This window comes from Nerophis ophidion, linkage group LG01 (assembly GCF_033978795.1).
Source record: "Nerophis ophidion isolate RoL-2023_Sa linkage group LG01, RoL_Noph_v1.0, whole genome shotgun sequence".
Taxonomy (NCBI): Eukaryota; Metazoa; Chordata; class Actinopteri; order Syngnathiformes; family Syngnathidae; genus Nerophis; species Nerophis ophidion.
Genome location: NC_084611.1, coordinates 41,983,507 through 42,002,615, shown reverse-complemented (window position 1 = coordinate 42,002,615; position 19,109 = coordinate 41,983,507). Strand labels below are relative to the sequence as shown.

At 38.4% G+C, this 19,109-nt stretch overlaps 1 protein-coding gene across 1 annotated transcript; it reads right to left on the bottom strand.

The window, feature by feature from the left end:
• Positions 1 to 8,258: 8,258 nt before the first annotated feature.
• LOC133569607 (zinc finger protein 773-like) lies at positions 8,259 to 14,335 on the bottom strand. The gene is made up of 2 exons (XM_061922106.1): positions 14,027 to 14,335; positions 8,259 to 9,288 (listed from the first exon to the last, which is right to left on the bottom strand). The coding sequence occupies exons 1-2, from the start codon at positions 14,202 to 14,204 to the stop codon at positions 8,501 to 8,503; spliced, it is 966 nt and encodes a 321-aa protein (XP_061778090.1). The 5' UTR covers positions 14,205 to 14,335; the 3' UTR covers positions 8,259 to 8,500.
• Positions 14,336 to 19,109: the final 4,774 nt, after the last annotated feature.

Here is a 19,109-nt window from a genome sequence, read left to right as displayed (position 1 = left end):
TCTATCTGTGTTGGCCCTTCGATGAGGTGGCAACTCGTCCAGGGTGTAGTGAAGTGAAATATATTTATATAGCGCTTTTCTCAGGTGACTCAAAGCGCTTTACATAGTGAAACCCAATATCTAAGTTATATTTAAACCAGTGTGGGTGGCACTAGGAGCAGGTGGGTAAAGTGTCTTGCCCAAGGACACAACGACAGTGACTAGGATGGCGGAAGCGGGAATCGAACCTGCAACCCTCAAGTTGCTGGCACAGCCACTCTACCAACCGAGCTACACCGCCTTTCGTCCAATTGGAGCCGAGATAGGCGCCAGCGCCCCTCGCGACCCCAAAGGGAATAAGCGGTAGAAAATGGACAGATGGATGGACTTTAAAGCATATAACCAAGCATGCATCAATATAGTTCTTGTCTCAAAGTAGGTGTACTGTCATCACCTGTCACATCACGCCCTGACTTATTTTGACTTTTTTGATGTTTTCTTGTGTGTAGTGTTTTACTTCTTGTCTTGCGCTCCTATTTTGGTGGCTTTTTATCTTTTTTTAGTCTTTTCCTGGAGCAGTTTCATGTCTTCATTTGAGTGATATTTCCCGCATCTACTTTGTTCTAGCAATCAAGAATATTTCAGTTAATTTTATCCTTCTTAGTGGGGACATTGTTGATTGTCATGTCATGTTCAGATGTACATTGAGGACGCCGTCTGTGCTCCACAGGAAGTCTTTGCTGTCGTCGAGCATTCTGTTTTTGTTCACTTAGTAGCCAATTCAGTTTTAGTTTTGTTCTCCATAGCCTTCCCTAATCTTCAGTGGCTTTTCTTATGGGTACTCGCCTTGTCTTTATTTTTGGTTTAAGCATTAGACCAGGCGTGTCCAAAGTGCGGCCCGAGGGCCATTTGTGGCCCCCAGCTAATTTGTTAATGGCCCCCCGCCCATTCTAAAGAATACTATAATAAAAATTTTAAACATAAAAGAGTGTAATAAAAGAGTAAACAGTGACATGTAACAAGAAAAAGTTGCAGTGTCGACACTAATAACACAAAGCTGCCATGCGGACTGTTATTGACCTGCTGAAGCCTCCAATTACTTTACTGGAACAATTTCACTTTCAAATATTTTGAGGGGATAATATTGCATATTTTGTGCGAAACAAAGTTTTCTTTCACAAAAAGGGCATCAAACAAACAAAAAAGTATGAAAAAAATGATAAAATCTTATAATCAAGAGATCTACAGACTTAAAGTAAAAAAATATAAATATACATTTAGTTTATTTTCAACACTTATTCTTTTTTTTATTGTTATGAATTATTGACCTGTTTAGGGTTCCAATTACTTCACGTCAAATATTCCACTTTGAAATGTTTTGGGGGGAATTGCTGCATAGTTTGTGTGTTTGCCGTATAAATAAGGGTTTTGACATAAAGGCCATAAACATAAAAAACTAAATTTAATAAAATGTTATAACGACAGACAAACCTGAAGTTGATCTCGAGATTCAAGCGTTAAATGAAAAAAATAATAATTTATGACTTATTTCTAACATTTTCATGACTGAGACCCTTCCAGAGACTGGGAACCAAACTTGAAGAAAGCCATAAAGGTAAAAAAAACAACAACAACTATTGTATTGCTTTTAAAAAGAAAAATATCAAAATGGCCCCCGCATACTTTGATTTTTCAGTCTGCGGCCCTCAGTGGAAAAAGAATGGACACCCCTGCATTAGACACATTTTTACCTGCACCCTGCCTCCCACTGTTTCCGACATCTACAAAGCAATTAGCTATCTCCTACCACCTACTGATATGGAAGAGTATTACACGGTTACTCTGACGCACCCTAGACAGCACCGACACTCAACAACAACACGTAATTTGCAGACTATAATTACTGGTTTGCAAAAAATATTTTTAACCCAAATCAGATAATATCTCACGGCACACTAGTGCATGCAATATTAGCTCGATTTGTTGTGTAGCCTGCTTAGCCTTCTGTTGTAAGACAATCGCGTCATCGTCCTGTTGCAAAATGAAGAATTATTTTATTAAAAAAACACTTTTAATTGGATCAGTGCCAACTGTGTTTGGCAATAGACCAGGTGGTTTTATAATCCGTTATTACGTTAGCGATGTACAAACCCTGTTTCCATATGAGTTGGGAAATTGTGTTAGATGTAAATAAAAACGGAATTCAATGATTTGCAAATCAAAGACAACATATTTGATGTTCAAACTAATAAACATTTTTTTTTTTTCACAAATAATCATTAACTTTAGAATTTGATGCCAGCAACAAGTGACAAAGAAGTTGGGAAGGGTGGCAATAAATACTGATAAAGTTGAGGAATGCTCATCAAACACTTATGGCGGCGCCCGACCGGGCTGCGTCCTCGCGGAGCTCCTGCTAAAGATGAAACATTTGGCAGAAATACCGGACAATTCCACAGACTTTATGGCTGGCTCACATCGTGGTCACTCCGTGATCACGTACGACCGCCAGACACTTTTTGATGTGGACATATCGGGCCGTTTTGGACTGATAGACGCGTGCGTGCTAAACATGCTAACTAGCATGGGAATACGTCGGCGGCTACATCCAGCGGCCCGTGAAGCAGGGGAGTCTAGTAGCAGCGGGGGCCGTCTACGGAGCAGACGCCAGCGGTGTGATCGGAAACGCGGATGTCGAGCGGGGCTAAAAACAAAGCAGAAGGCTAATCCCCACAGAACACCACTTCCCTCCATCCTGCAGCCAGATTTAAATGGAAAATGCGAGACTACTGGTCTGGGTAAGGAGTCAGTTTAATTAGAACAAGTTTTTTCTGCTTTGAGTGTTTCAGAGTTGGACATGTGTTTTACCGAGGTGGCTAACTATGATGTGTGCAGTTTATCAAAGCAACAAACAAACAATCGGAAAATCCCCGTTACTGAGGTGGCTAACCATGATGCGTGCAGTTTATCAAAGCAACAAACAAACAATCGGAAAATTCCTGTCGTATCAATTCCTAGATATGGTCGTAACTATACTAAATGCACTGGGCATAATAAACACAACATTATTAATATTGCTACTACGGATAATTTGATCAAAAACTCCCTAAAACAGCCAACTACCTATAATATAGTTTTTTTAAACATAAGATCATTGTCTCCCAAAACGTTATTAGTTAATGATATTATCAGAGACAACAATCTTAACGTCATCGGTCTCAGCGAAACCTGGCTTAAACCAAACGACTTTTTTGCGCTAAATGAGGCATGTCCTCCTAACTTTACACATGCGCATATTGCCCGTCCGCTTAAAAGGGGTGGGGGGGTCGCACTAATATACAACGAAAACTTTAACCTTAGTCCTAACATAAATAATAAATATAAATCGTTTGAGGTGCTTACTATGAAGTCTGTCACACCGCTGCCTCTACACCTGGCTGTTATCTACCGCCCCCCAGGGCCCTATTCGGACTTTATCAATGAATTCTCAGAGTTCGTTGCTGATCTTGTGACACACGCCGATAATATAATCATAACGGGGGACTTTAATATCCATATGAATACCCCATCGGACCCACCGTGCGTAGCGCTCCAGACTGTAATTGATAGCTGTGGTCTCACACAAATAATAAATGAACCCACGCATCGCAACGGTAATACGATAGACCTAGTGCTTGTCAGGGGTATCACCGTCTCCAAAGTTACGATACTCCCGTATACTAAAGTATTGTCCGATCATTACCTTATAAAATTCGAGGTTCAGACGCATGTTCGTCAAACTAATAATAATAATAACTGCTATAGCAGCCGCAACATTAATACGGCCACAACGACAACTCTTGCTGACCTACTGCCCTCGGTTATGGCACCATTCCCAAAGTATGTGGGCTCTATTGATAACCTCACTAACAACTTTAACGACACCCTGCGCGAAACCATTGATAACATAGCACCGCTAAAGTTAAAAAAGGCTCCAAAAAAGCGCACCCCGTGGTTTACAGAAGAAACTAGAGCTCAGAAATTATTATGTAGAAAGCTGGAACGCAAATGGCGCACGACTAAACTTGAGGTGCACCACCAAGCATGGAGTGATGGTTTAATAACTTATAAACGCATGCTTACCTCAGCTAAAGCTAAATATTACTCAAATCTCATCCACCGTAATAAAAACGATCCTAAATTTTTGTTTAGTACGGTAGCATCGCTAACCCAACAAGGGACCCCTTCCAGTAGCTCAACCCACTCAGCTGATGACTTTATGCAATTCTTTAGTAAGAAAATTGAAGTCATTAGAAAGGAGATTAAAGACAATGCGTCCCAGCTACAACGGGGTTCTATTAACACTGATACGATGGTATATACGGCGGATACTGCCCTCCAAAATAGTTTCTCTCGTTTTGAGGAAATAACATTAGAGGAATTGTTACAACGTGTAAATGGAATAAAACAGACAACATGCTTACTTGACCCTCTTCCTGGGAAACTGATCAAGGAGCTCTTTGTATTATTAGGTCCATCAGTGCTAAATATTATAAACTTATCACTCTCCTCGGGCACTGTTCCCCTAGCATTCAAAAAAGCGGTTATTCATCCTCTTCTTAAAAGACCTAACCTCGATCCTGACCTCATGGTAAACTACCGACCGGTGTCTCACCTTCCCTTTATTTCAAAAATCCTTGAAAAAATTGTTGCGGAGCAGTTAAATGAACACTTAGCGTCTAACAATCTATGTGAAACCTTTCAATCCGGTTTCAGAGCAAATCACTCCACGGAGACAGCCCTCGCAAAAATGACTAATGATCTATTGCTAACGATGGATTCTGATGAGTCATCTATGTTGCTGCTCCTCGATCTTAGCGCTGCTTTCGATACCGTCGATCATAATATTTTATTAGAACGTATCAAAACACGAATTGGTATGTCAGACTTAGCCCTGTCTTGGTTTAACTCTTATCTTACTGATAGGATGCAGTGTGTCTCCCATAACAATGTGACCTCGGACTACGTTAAGGTAACGTGTGGAGTTCCCCAGGGTTCGGTCCTTGGCCCTGCACTCTTCAGCATCTACATGCTGCCGCTAGGTGACATCATACGCAAATACGGTGTTAGCTTTCACTGTTATGCTGATGACACCCAACTCTACATGCCCCTAAAGCTGACCAACACGCCGGATTGTAGTCAGCTGGAGGCGTGTCTTAATGAAATTAAACAATGCATGTCCGCTAACTTTTTGCAACTCAACGCCAAAAAAACGGAAATGCTGATTATCGGTCCTGCTAGACACCGAACTCTATTTAACAATACAACTCTAACATTTGACAACCAAACAATTAAACAAGGCGACTCGGTAAAGAATCTGTGTATTATCTTCGACCCAACTCTCTCCTTTGAGGCACACATTAAAAGCGTTACTAAAACGGCCTTCTTTCATCTCCGTAATATCGCTAAAATTCGCTCCATTCTGTCCACTAAAGACGCTGAGATCATTATCCATGCGTTTGTTACGTCTCGCCTCGACTACTGTAACGTATTATTTTCGGGTCTCCCCATGTCTAGCATTAAAAGATTACAGTTGGTACAAAATGCGGCTGCTAGACTTTTGACAAGAACAAGAAAGTTTGATCACATTACGCCTGTACTGGCTCACCTGCACTGGCTTCCTGTGCACTTAAGATGTGACTTTAAGGTTTTACTACTTACGTATAAAATACTACACGGTCTAGCTCCATCCTATCTTGCCGATTGTATTGTACCATATGTCCCGGCAAAACATCTGCGTTCAAAGGACTCCGGCTTGTTAGTGATTCCCAAAGCCCAAAAAAAGTCTGCGGGTTATAGAGCGTTTTCCGTTCGGGCTCCAGTACTCTGGAATGCCCTCCCGATAACAGTTCGAGATGCTACCTCAGTAGAAGCATTTAAGTCTCACCTTAAAACTCATTTGTATACTCTAGCCTTTAAATAGACTCCCTTTTTAGACCAGTTGATCTGCTGTTTCTTTTCTTTTTCTTCTATGTCCCACTCTCCCCTGTGGAGGGGGTCCGGTCCGATCCGGTGGCCATGTACTGCTTGCCTGTGTATCGGCTGGGGACATCTCTGCGCTGCTGATCCGCCTCTGCTTGGGATGGTTTCCTGCTGGCTCCGCTGTGAACGGGACTCTCGCTGCTGTGTTGGATCTGCTCTGGACTGGACTCTCGCGACTGTGTTGGATCCATTGTGGATTGAACTTTCACAGTATCATGTTAGACCCGCTCGACATCCATTGCTTTCATCCTCTCTAAGGTTCTCATAGTCATTATTGTCACCGACGTCCCACTGGGTCATTATTGTCACCGATGTCCCACTGGGTGTGAATTTTCCTTGCCCTTATGTGGGCCTACCGAGGATGTCGTGGTGGTTTGTGCAGCCCTTTGAGACACTAGTGATTTAGGGCTATATAAGTAAACATTGATTGATTGATTGATATGGAACATCTCACAGGTGTGCAGGCTAATCGGGAACAGGTGGGTGCCATGATTGGGTATAAAAGCAGCTTCCATGAAATGCTAAGTAATTCACAAACAAGGATGGAGTGAGGGTCACCACTTTGTAAGCAAATTGTCGAACAGTTTTAGAACAACAGTTCTCAACGAGCTGATGGAAGGAATTTAGGGATTTTACCATCTACGGTCCGTAAAATCATCAAAAAGTTCAGAGAATCTGTAGAAATCACTGCACCAAAGCAATATTACTGACTTTTGATCCCTCAGGCGGTACTGCATTAAAAACCGACATCATTGTGTAAAGGATATCACCACATCGGCTCAGGAACACTTCATAAAACCACTGTTAGAAACTACATCTGTAAGTGCAAGTTAAAACTCTACTATGCAAAGCCAAACCCATTTATCAACAATATCCTTGCCTGACCCACCTGCAGTCCAGACCTGTCTCCCATCAAAAATGTGCGGCGCAATTTTAAGCGTAAAATTCGACAGCGGAGACCCCGGACTGTTGAACGACTGAAGCTCTACATACAACAAGAATGGGAAAGAATTCCACTTTCAAAGCTTCAACAATCAGTTTCCTCAGTTCCCAAACGTTTGAGTGTTGTTAAAAGAAAAAGTGATGTAACACAGTGGTGAACATGCCCTTTCCGAACTACTTTGGCACGTGTTGCAGCCATGTAATTCTAAGTTGTTATTTGCAAAAAAAAAAAATAAAGTGTATGAGTTTGAACATCAAATATCTTGTCTTTGTAGTGCATTCATCTGAATATGGACTGTGTGATTGTGGCGGTCCGCTCCCTGTATGATCAGTGTCAGAGCTTGGTCCGCCTTGCTGGCAGTAAGTCGGACACGTTTCCAGTGAGGGTTGGACTCCGCCAAGGCTGCCCTTTGTCACAGATTCTGTTCATAACTTTTATGGACAGAATTTGTAGTCGCAGTCAAGGCGTTGAGGGGATCCGGTTTGGTGGCTGCAGGATTAGGTCTCTGCTTTTTGCAGAGGATGTGGTCCTGATGGCTTCATCTGGCCAGGATCTTCAGCTCTCACTGGATCAGTTTGCAGCAGAGTGTGAAGTGACTGGGATGAGAATCAGCACCTCCAAGTCTGAGTCCATGGTTCTCGCTCGGAAAAAGGTGGAATGCCATCTCCGGGTTGGGGAGCAGACCCTGCCCCAAGTGGAGGAGTTCAAGTACTTCGGAGTCTTGTTCACGAGTGAGGGAAGAGTGGATGGTGAAATCGACAGGTGCGGCGTCTTCAGTAATGCAGACGCTGTATCGATCCGTTGTGGTGAAGAAGAAGCTGAGCCGGAAGGCAAAGTTCTCAATTTCCTGGTCGATCTACATTCCAATCCTCACCTATGGTCATGAGCTTTGGGTTATGACGGAAAGGACAAGATCCCGGGTACAAGCGGCCCAAATGAGTTTCCTCCGCCGGGTGGCGGGTCTCTCCCTTAGAGATAGGGTGAGAAGCTCTGCCATCCTGGAGGAACTCAAAGTAAAGCCGCGGCTCCTCCACATCGACAGGAGCCATATGAGGTGGTTCAGGCATCTGGTCAGGATGCCACCTAAATGCCTCCCTAGGGAGGTGTTTCGAGCACGTACAACCAGTAGGAGGCCACGGGGAAGACCCAGGACACGTTGGGAAGACTATGTCTCCCAGCTGGCCTGGGAACGCCTCGGGATTTCCCGGGAAGAGTTTGACAAAGTGGCTGGGGAGAGGAGAGTCTGGGCTTCCCTGCTTAGGCTGCTGCCCCCGCGACCTGACGTCGGATAAGCGGAAGAAGATAGATGGATGGATGAAGTATAGAAAAGCATTTTATTATCACCATATACATATATACGTCCAGGATTTGGCATTGGAAAGACAAAGACCCGGTAGAAGTTTAACCTTAACCAGCGTATAGTACCAGATCTGCACATTGTTGTACAAGAGACAGTCACTAAGCTATTGCCACACAATTTTTAGAAGGACTTTGCCCAAAAAAGGCAGGTTTGGTATGGGTCGATAGTTGTTTAGCACAAAGTAAACAAGAAAACACTTATTTTCGGTGACGTCTCTGCATGTGTGTTGTCAAACTTATCTTAAGAGAATAACTTTCGCCACAAACTGGGCAACAAAAAGGTTTTTCTCCAGTGTGCATTCGCATGTGTCTTAACATCACTCCCTTCTGAGAGAGTCTTTTGCCGCAAATTGAGCAGCCAAAAGGTTTTTCCCCTGTGTGCGTTGTTGTGTGTTTCAGCATATTTGAATTTCGACTGAATCTCTTACCGCAAACTGGACATCCAAAAGGTTTTTCCCCAGTGTGAGTCTGCATGTGTTGAGTCAAATTCCTCTTTAGAGTGAATCTTTTAGCACAGACTGAGCAGGCGACATGTTTTTTACCTGGCTTCTTTTTATAGCATTCAGAGTGTCGGTTGAGAGTATGAGTCCTTATATCGCCTTCACGGGTGCTCAAAGGTTTTTGGGCGTCGCCCATGTCTTCATCTTCAGGATAGTTTGACATTGTGCCGTCACTATGAACTTCTGTTGTCATGTGTTGTGGTGAGCTGCTGCTTGGGGGCACCACCCCTCGGTTTCCCACACTAGAACTTGGATAACGGTGTGATATGTCCTCATGGCCGTCAGTGTTCATGGAGTCAACAGTAAGGGGCAATGTTGTGAGGTCAGAGTCCTCCAGCCCAAGAAGACATTCGCCATCTTCAGTGATGCAGAGTTCATCCTCTTCCTCTTTCATACGGGGGGGCCGCTGATCATCCCGCTTTAAAGAGGAACTGAGCTGCGACTGAATTGCATGTTCTTCTTGACAACATGTCAGCTGCTGGACGTCTGCAGGACATAAACAGGAACGTTATGAAAGCTTATGGTCAAGTTAGGTCTATTCATACAGGTGATCCTTGATCTACGACATGTTTCACCCATTCACCCACTCATGAATTCATTCAAAAATGACTTTCCTTATACGCTAAATTTCCACGAGAACAAGTTGCAACAGCGCATGTAACGATATAGCAGCCTGTGTGCACAACAGACCAAGACAGGCGTGATAAAGTCATTTTACCTCAAGGGCCGCGTGGAAGAAAATCTATTTTCGCGTGGGCCGGACGGGTAAAATCCTGGCATGATAACTTAAAAATACAAACCCCGTTTGCATATCAGTTGGGAAATTGTGTTAGATGTAAATTTAAACGGAATACAATGATTTGCAAATCATTAACTTTAGAATTTGATGCCAGCAACACGTGACAAAGAAGTTGGGAAAGGTGGCAATAAATACTGATAAAGTTGAGGAATGCTCATCAAACACTTATTTGGAACATCCCACAGGTGTGCAGGCTAATTGGGAACAGGTGGGTGCCATGATTGGGTATAAAAACAGCTTCCCAAAAAATGATCAGTCTTTCACAAGAAAATATGGGGCGAGGTACACCCCTTTGTCCACAACTGCGTGACCAAATAGTCAAACAGTTTAAGAACTGATAAAGTTGAGGAATGCTCATCAAACACTTATTTGGAACATCCCACAGGTGTGCAGGCTAATTGGGAACAGGTGGGTGCCATGATTGGGTATAAAAAGAGCTTCCCAAAAAATGATCAGTCTTTCACAAGAAAATATGGGGCGAGGTACACCCCTTTGTCCACAACTGCGTGACCAAATAGTCAAACAGTTTAAGAACAACGTTTCTCAAAGTCCAATTGCAAGAAATTTAGGGATTTCAACATCTACGGTCCATAATATCATCAAAAGGTTCAGAGAATCTGGAGAAATCACTCCACGTAAGCCGGAAACCAACATTAAATGACCGTTACCTTCGATCCCTCGGATGGCACTGTATCAAAAACCGACATCAATCTCTAAAGGATATCACCACATGGGCTCAGGAACACTTCAGAAAACCACTGTCACTAATTACAGTTGGTCACTGCATCTGTAAGTGCAAGTAAAGCTCTACTATCCAAAGCGAAAGCCTTTTATCAACAACATCCAGAAACGCCGCCAGCTTCTCTGGTCCCGAGACCATCTGAGATTGACTGATGCAAAGTGGAAAAGTGTTCTGTGGTCTGACGAGTGCACATTTCAAATTGTTTTTGGAAATATTCGAATCGAACCATCCAGACTGTTATCGACGCAAAGTTCAAAAGCCAGCATCTTTGATGATCTGGGGGTGTATTAGTGCCCAAGGCATGCATAACTTACACATCTGTGAAGGCACCATTAATGCTGAAAGGTACATACAGGTTTTGGAACAACATAAGCTGCCATCTAAGTGCCGTCTTTTTCATGGACGCCCCTGCCTATTTCAGCAAGACAATGCCAAGCCACATTCAGCACGTGTTACAACCGCGTGGCTTCATAAAAAAAGAGTGCGGGTACTTTCCTGGCCCGCCTGCAATCCAGACCTGTCTCCCATCGAAAATGTGTGGAGCATTATGAAACTTAAAATACGACAGCGGAGACCCTGGACTTTTGAACGACTGAAGCTCTACATAAATCAGGAATGGGAAAGAATTCCACTTTCAAAGCTTCAACAATTAGTTTCCTCAATTCCCAAACGTTTATTGAGTGTTGTTAAAAGAAAAGGTGATGTAACACAGTGGTGAACATGCCCTTTCCCAACTACTTTGGCACGAGTTGCAGCCATAAAGTTCATTATTATTTACAAAAAAAAATAAAGTTTATAAGTTTGAACATCAAATATCTTGTCTTTGTAGTGCATTCAATTGAATATGGGTTGAAAAGGATTTGCAAATCATTGTATTCTGTTCATATTTACATCTAACACAATTTCCCAACTCATATGGAAACGGGGTTTGTACAACTACGACATCTTCAGATTGTTTTCTTTGTTTTACTTCGGCCCAAAATAGAACAAGCACATTTGGAAAATGTACACATCACAAATAATCTTCTTCACAAAACACTATAGTAAAATCCTGCTTCGCACACTCTTGGCATTCTCTCGATGAGCTTTCTAAGCACACCTGTGAGGTGGAAACCATTTCAGGTGACGACCTCTTAAAGCTCATCGAGAGAATGCAGAGAGTGTGCAAAAAAGTTAATCAGAACAAAGGGTGGCTATTTTGAAGAAACTAAAATCCATAACATGTTTTCAGTTTGTTCACCTTTTTTTGTCAAGTACATAACTCCACATGTGTTCATTCATAGTTTTGATGCCTTCAGTGACAATATACACAAGTAGAGATTTCTGATAATATCGGACTGCCGATATTATTGGTCAATAAATGCTTCAAAATGTAAGATCAGATATGATCAGTATCGGTTTCAAAAAGTGAAATTCAAGACTTTTTAAAACGCCGCTGTACGTAGTGGTACACAGACTTAGGGAGAAGTACAGAGCACCAATATAAACCTTAAAGGCACTGCCTTTGCGTGCCGCCCCAATCACAATATCTACTGCTTTTCACACACGAGTGAATGCAAGGCATACTTGGTTAACACCCATACAGGTCACACTGAGGGTGGCCGTATAAACAACTTTAACACTGTTACAAATATGCGCCACACTGTGAACCCACACCAAACAAGAATGACAAACACATTTCGGGAGAACATCCGCAGCGTAACACAACGTAAACGCAACAGAACAAATACCCAGAACCCCTTGCAGCACTAACTCTTCCGGGACGCTACAATATACACCGGCCGCTAAACCCCCCTCCCCCACACCTCAACCTCATCATCCTCTCTCAGGGAGAGCATGTCCCAAAGTTCAAGCTGCTGTTTTGAGGCATGTTAAAACAAAATAATGCACTTTGTGACTTCTATAATAAATATGGCAGTGCCATGTTGGCCTTTTTTTCCATAACTTGATTTGATTTATTTTGGAAAACCTTGTTACATTGTTTAATGTAGGGGTGTCAAACGTACCGCCCGAGAACCGGATCAGGCCCGCAAACAGGTTTTATCCGGCCTGCGGGATGAGTTTGCGAAGTATAAAAATGAACCTGAAATTTTTGAATGAAAGAAACGGCTGTTCTAAATGTGTCCCCTAGATGTCACAATAGCAATTCTTGGTATCTTTGTAAATGATGCTACATATGTACAAAATAAACCACATGATGTTAGTACATCAGTCGAGGAAAATGCTCAAACTACATAAATAACAACCTGTAATTTGTTTAGATATATATATTTTTTAATGTTGATAGACACCAACGATGAACATTGTCACATAATTTATTCAGATAATATAAACGACAAATAAATGATTAACCGCAACATGTAAGTGTAAAAAAAACAAAAAACAACAACATTAAGATTTGTACATTTGTGCGTGTTCTATTTTCAAACAAAGAAAACATTCTGAAGTTGTCTTTATTTTTAAGTTATCGTGCCGTGATTTTACCAGTTTGGCCCACTTAGGAGTACATTTTTGTCCATGTGGCCCCCGATCTAAAATGAGTTTGACACCCCTGGTTTAATGCATCCAGCGGGGCATCACAACAATTTTTGGCATAATAATGTGTTAGTTCCACGACTGTATATATCGGTATCGGTTGATATCGGAATCGGTAATTAAGAGTTGGACAAAATCGGAATATCGGCAAAAAAAGCCGTTATTGGACATCCCTATACAAAACTAAAAAAAACGCGTTGAATGAGAAGATGTTTCTACAATTATGGCCTGTACTGTATATCTCAACTACAGAGGAATCCAAGTACCCTGACAGCAATTGTCATATGTAATGGGGGAGCAAAAAATTACATTAGGAACCGCCAAAACATCGCCACCATATCCTTCAGAATGTTGAACAACCTATAGAGATTGCAACAGCGTAGCACGAGAACAGAACTGAGACTATACCAGAGCTGTGTCCTCTCCACCTTGTTACATGGATTGGAGTCAGTCCTCCGTACAATGTGCCTCAGAAACTCACTTGATGCAAACAAGAGGACTTGGTAACCGTCGTCCTGAAAAGACGGTGGTAATAGATTGGACATGCGCTCGGAATGGATGCTCTGACTCTTCACGGGACACCTGAAGGTAGGAGAAAGGAGGACGACCCAAGACAACCTGGTGCAGAACAATAGCGCGATAGTTACTAAACAAGATGATATGGAGGCAGCACGGCGGAGGAGGGGTTCATGCATGTGCATCACAATACGAAAATCCTGGGTTCAATTCCAGGCTTGGGATCTTTCTGTGTGGCGTTTGCATGTTCTCCCCGTGACTGCGTGAGTTCCACCAGGCTTCCTGCCTCCTTCAAAAACCTGGGGATAGGTTGATTGGCAACAGTAAATTGGCCCTAGTGTGTGAATGTTGTCTGTCTATCTGTGTTGGCCCTGTGATGAGGTGACGACTTGTCCAGGGTGTACCCCGATTTCCGCCCAAATGCAGCCGAGATAGGCTCCAGCGACCCCGAACGGGACAAGCGGTAGGAAATGGATGGATGGAAGATTACATGGGGTGGTATCCTGAAAATCTACATGTATGATTCTGTGATTTAACCAATGAAAACGTGTTGTCTCCCGGGCCCTGTGCTTGTACAATAATTGAAATAATTAGGTGAAAAGTTAGTAATCAGCAAAAAAATAAAAAAATACCTTGAAATTGTTGCCTAATGTGAGTTTTGCTGACAGCTTCCAGTTGTTGTCGATATCGCTCCTTGTCGTCTCTGGCTCGAGAAAGCTCATCCTCGTACAATGCCATTGTTCTTTCAAACAGCACGTATATTTCATCGGCTACCGCCATTAATCGCTCCTGCACCAACTCTTTCAGCATTTTTAAAAGATTTTAAGCAGATTACACTTAGCCGTTTTTGCCCTCCTTTTTCCGTCTGTTTTGAAGCGCTGCAGTGAGCTTTCGTCTTTTTCTTCTTCGGTAGACCTTTTACGGCATCGACCATTCGTGACTTTAAACTACCGCCCTCTGGCGGCAATATTGAAGACTGGCGATGATTCTAGCATACTGTGAATTTGTCATACCAGCACACATAACACGTAATAATAATAATAATAAGAAGAAGAAGAAGTAAAAGAAGAAGAAGAAGAAGAAGAACAAGAACAAGGACAAGGACAAGAACAAGAACAAGAACAAGAACAAGAATAATAAGAATTATGATGATGATAATACTATTAATATTAATAATAACAATAAATAACAATAATTATAATAACAATAATGATTATGATAATACTATTAATAATAATAATAAGAAGAAGAAGAAGAAGAAGAAGAAGAATGATGATGATGATAATACTAATATTAATAATAATCATAATAAGAAGAATGATGACGATGATAATACATTTAATATTAATAATAATAATAATGAGAAGAAGAAGAATTATGATGATGATAATACTATTATTAATTATAATAATGATGATAATAAGAAAGAGTATGTTTATAGTATAATAATAACAAGAAGAAGAATAGTAATAAGAAGAATGACGATGATAATACTATTAATATTAATAATAATACAAATAATAATAAAAATAATTATAATAAGAATGATGATGATGATGATGATAATACTATTAATAATAATGATAATAATTATAAGAATAAGAAGGAGTATGTATATAGTATAATAATAAGAAGAAGAATAGTAATAAGAAGAATGTTGACGATAGTACTATTAATATTATTATTAATAATAAAAATACAAATTAAAAAGAAGATTATAATAAGAAGAATGATGATGATGATAAAACTATTAATAATAATAATAATAATAAGAATGATGATGATATTACTATTATTAATAATAATAATGATAATATTATTATTAATAATAACAATAATAATAAGAATAAGAATAATAAATATGATGATACTACTATTAATAATAATAATAATGATAATAATAATAATAAGGAGTATGTATATAGTATAATAATAATAAGAAGAAGAAGAAGAAGAAGAAGAATAGTAAGAATAGTAATAATAATAATAAGAAAAAGAATGATGATGATAATACTATTAATAATAAGAATAATAAGAATAATAAGAAGAAGGATGATGATAATACTATTAATAATAGTAATAATAAGAAGAAGAAGAAGAAGAAAAAGAAGAAGAAGAAGAAGAAAAAGAAGAGCAAGATCACGAAGGTTGATGATGATGATAATAATAAGAAGAAGATAGATGATGATGATAATACTATTAATTATAATAATACAATTAAGAAAAAGAAGAAAAAGCAGAAGAAGAATACACTGTGGTTAAAGGGTATAAATATATATTTATATGTGGTTATAAGGTATATATATTTATATGTGATTATAGAGTATATATATTTGGTTATATCTTCTAATAGTGTATATATATTTATATGTGGTTATAGAGTATATATATTTGGTTATATGTGGTAATAGTGTATGTATATATATATATATATATATATATATATATATATATATATATATATATATATATATATTTATATGTGGTTATAGAGTATGTATATTTGGTTATATGTGGTAATAGTGTATATATATTTATATGTGGTAATAGTGTATATATATTTATATGTGGTAATAGTGTATATATGTTTATATGTGGTTATAGTGTATATATGTTTATATGTGGTTATAGTGTATATATATATATATTCTCATTCTGTTTTGCACACTCTTGGAGTCAACATATTTACATAGTGTCATGTACATAGTGTATGTACCCCCGACCCCCACCTATTTTTTGTATACATTGTTCTTCAAATCACCTGACATGTATACTGTGTATATGTACATCATTTATCCATTTTTTAAACGGGATTTTTTTATAAACATGTTACAGGTAATATATATTTTATTATTGAATGTATCAATGTGATGAATATTTAATGGACCTCAATGGAAACTTTTTGCTTTTTGTGCCATCCATTTGCATTATTAAAGCATTACATGGATTAAATTCTTCAAGAGGTCAATAAACTTCTCAATCAATCAATCAAAACACGAATAGAATATGATGAATACTTTATGGAAAGTAGATTAAAATGGACTTTTATTAATCTATGATCATGAATTATGTTAGCGCCAGCAGAGAAGGTCTTGCTGGTCCTAACAGCACACCACTGTTTACATGTATTAAACATATATGTATCAGCACTGTTATTTAGTGGTCAATATGAAGAATAGCACATCATAGGTATGTGTGCAAGTGTATGTTAGTGAACCTCACTCTCTGTAAGAGGCTGTGCTGGGCACTGAGCTTAGACTATTAGCTCGGTGCCTAGCACGTTTGCATTATCATTGCATTATGTGTGTAGGATTCCAATTAGTTATATTTTATTATAGCCTCAAAAACCCTTGTTGACAGTTAGGTTTGATCTCCTTACATACATGAGCGTTGAATATTTTTGTATTAATCGTTTACTTTAATGAAATCAATTTTTACTGTCACTTCATACCGACAGCCATCAGTAGTGAAGTGAAGTGAATTATATTTATATAGCGCTTTTCTCTAGTGACTCAAAGCGCTTTACATAGTGAAACCCAATATCTAAGTTACATTTAAACCAGTGTGGGTGGCACTGGGAGCAGGTGGGTAAAGTGCCTTGCCCAAGGTCACAACGGCAGTGACTAGAATGGCGGAAGCGGGAATCGAACCTGCAACCCTCAAGTTGCTAGCACGGCCACTCTACCAACCGAGCTATGCCGCCCCAATATAATGCATATGTTCCCTTTGATTGTACTTAAATGTATAATAGACTGTATTTATATTATTCACATGAGAATAATGCTATGTAATAAACTGTATTTATGTTATTTACATGTGAATAATGCTGTATAATAAACTGTATTTATATTATTCACATGAGAATAATGCTGTATAATAAACTGTATTTATATTATTCACATGTGAATAATGCTGTATAATAGACTGTATTTATACTATTCACATGTGAATAATGCTGTATAATAGACTGTATTTATGTTATTCACATGTGAATAATGCTGTATAATAGTCTGTATTTATGTTATTCACATGTGAATAATCCTGTATAATAGACTGTATTTATATTAAACACATGTGAATAATGTTGTATAATAGACTGTATTTACATTATTCACATGTGAATAATGATGTATAATAGACAATATTTATGTTATTCACATGTGAATAATGCTGTATAATAGACAGTATTTACATTATTCACATGTGAATAATGCTGTATAATAGACTGTATTAGTTATTTTTATGTGAATAATGTTATATAATAGACTGTTATTCACATGTATATAATGCTGTATAATAGACTGTATTTATGTTTTTCACATGTGAATAATGCTGTATAATAGACAGTATTTACGTTATTCACATGTGAATAATGCTGTATAATGGACTGTATTTGTTATTCTTATGTGAGTAATGTTATATAATAGACTGTTATTCACATGTATATAATGCTGTATAATAGACTGTATTTATGTTATTCACATGTGAATAATACTGTATAATAGACTGTATTAGTTATTCTTATGTGAATAATGTTATACAATAGACTGTTATTCACATGTATATAATGCTGTATAATAGACTGTATTTATGTTATTCACATGTGAATAATACTGTATAATAGACTGTATTAGTTATTTTTATGTGAATAATGTTATATAATAGACTGTTATTCACATGTATATAATGCTGTATAATAGACTGTATTCATGTTATTCACATGTGAATAATGCTGTATAATAGACTGTATTTATATTATTCACATGTGAATAATGCTGTATAATAGACTGTATTTATGTTATTCACATGTGAATAATGTTCTATAATAGACTGTATTTATGTTATTCACATGTGAATAATGCTGTATAATAGACAGCATTTATATTATTCATGTGTGAATAATGCTGTATAATAGACTGTATTTATGTTATTCACATGTGAATAGCGCTGTATAATAGACTGTATTTATGTTATTCACATGTGAATAGCGCTGTACAATAGACTGTATTTGTTATTCACATGCGAATAATGCTGTATAATTGACTGTATTTACATTATTCACATGTGAATAATGCTGTATAATAGACAGTATTTACGTTATTCACATGTGAATAATGCTGTATAATAGACTGTATTTATGTTATTCACATGTGAATAATGCCATATAATAGACTGTATTTATATTATTCACATGTGAATAATGCTGTATAATAGACCAGTGGTTCTCAAATGGGGGTATGCGTACCCCTTGGGGTACTTGAAGGTATGCCAAGGGGTACGTGAGATTTTTTTTAAATATTCTAAAGGTAGCAACAATTAAAAAATCATTTAAAAATATATTTATTGAATAATACTTCAACAAAATATGAATGTAATGTGAAAATAAATTCAACAATGCAATATTCAGTGTTGACAGATAGATTTTTGTGGACATGTTCCATAAATATTGATGTTAAAGATTGCTTTTTTTGTGAAGAAATGTTTAGAATTAAGTTCATGCATCCAGGAGGATCTCTATTACAATCCCCAAAGAGGGCACTTTAAGTTGATGATTACTTCTATGTGTAAAAATCTTTATTTATAATTGAATCACTTGTTTATTTTTCAACAAGTTTTTAGTTATTTTTATATCTTTTTTCCAAATAGTTCAAGAAAGACCACTACAAATGAGCAATATTTTGCACTGTTATACAATTTAATAAATCAGAAACATAT

What these genes read in the sequence shown, in the direction of transcription:
- LOC133569607 (XM_061922106.1), bottom strand. Translation starts at nt 14,204, where the DNA reads ATGCTGAAAGAGTTGGTGCAGGAGCGATTAATGGCGGTAGCCGATGAA. An exon ending in CATTAGGCAACAATTTCAAG is followed by an intron (nt 9,289 to 14,026) that starts GTATTTTTTTAT and finishes TATGTCCTGCAG; the next exon opens with ACGTCCAGCAGCTGACATGT.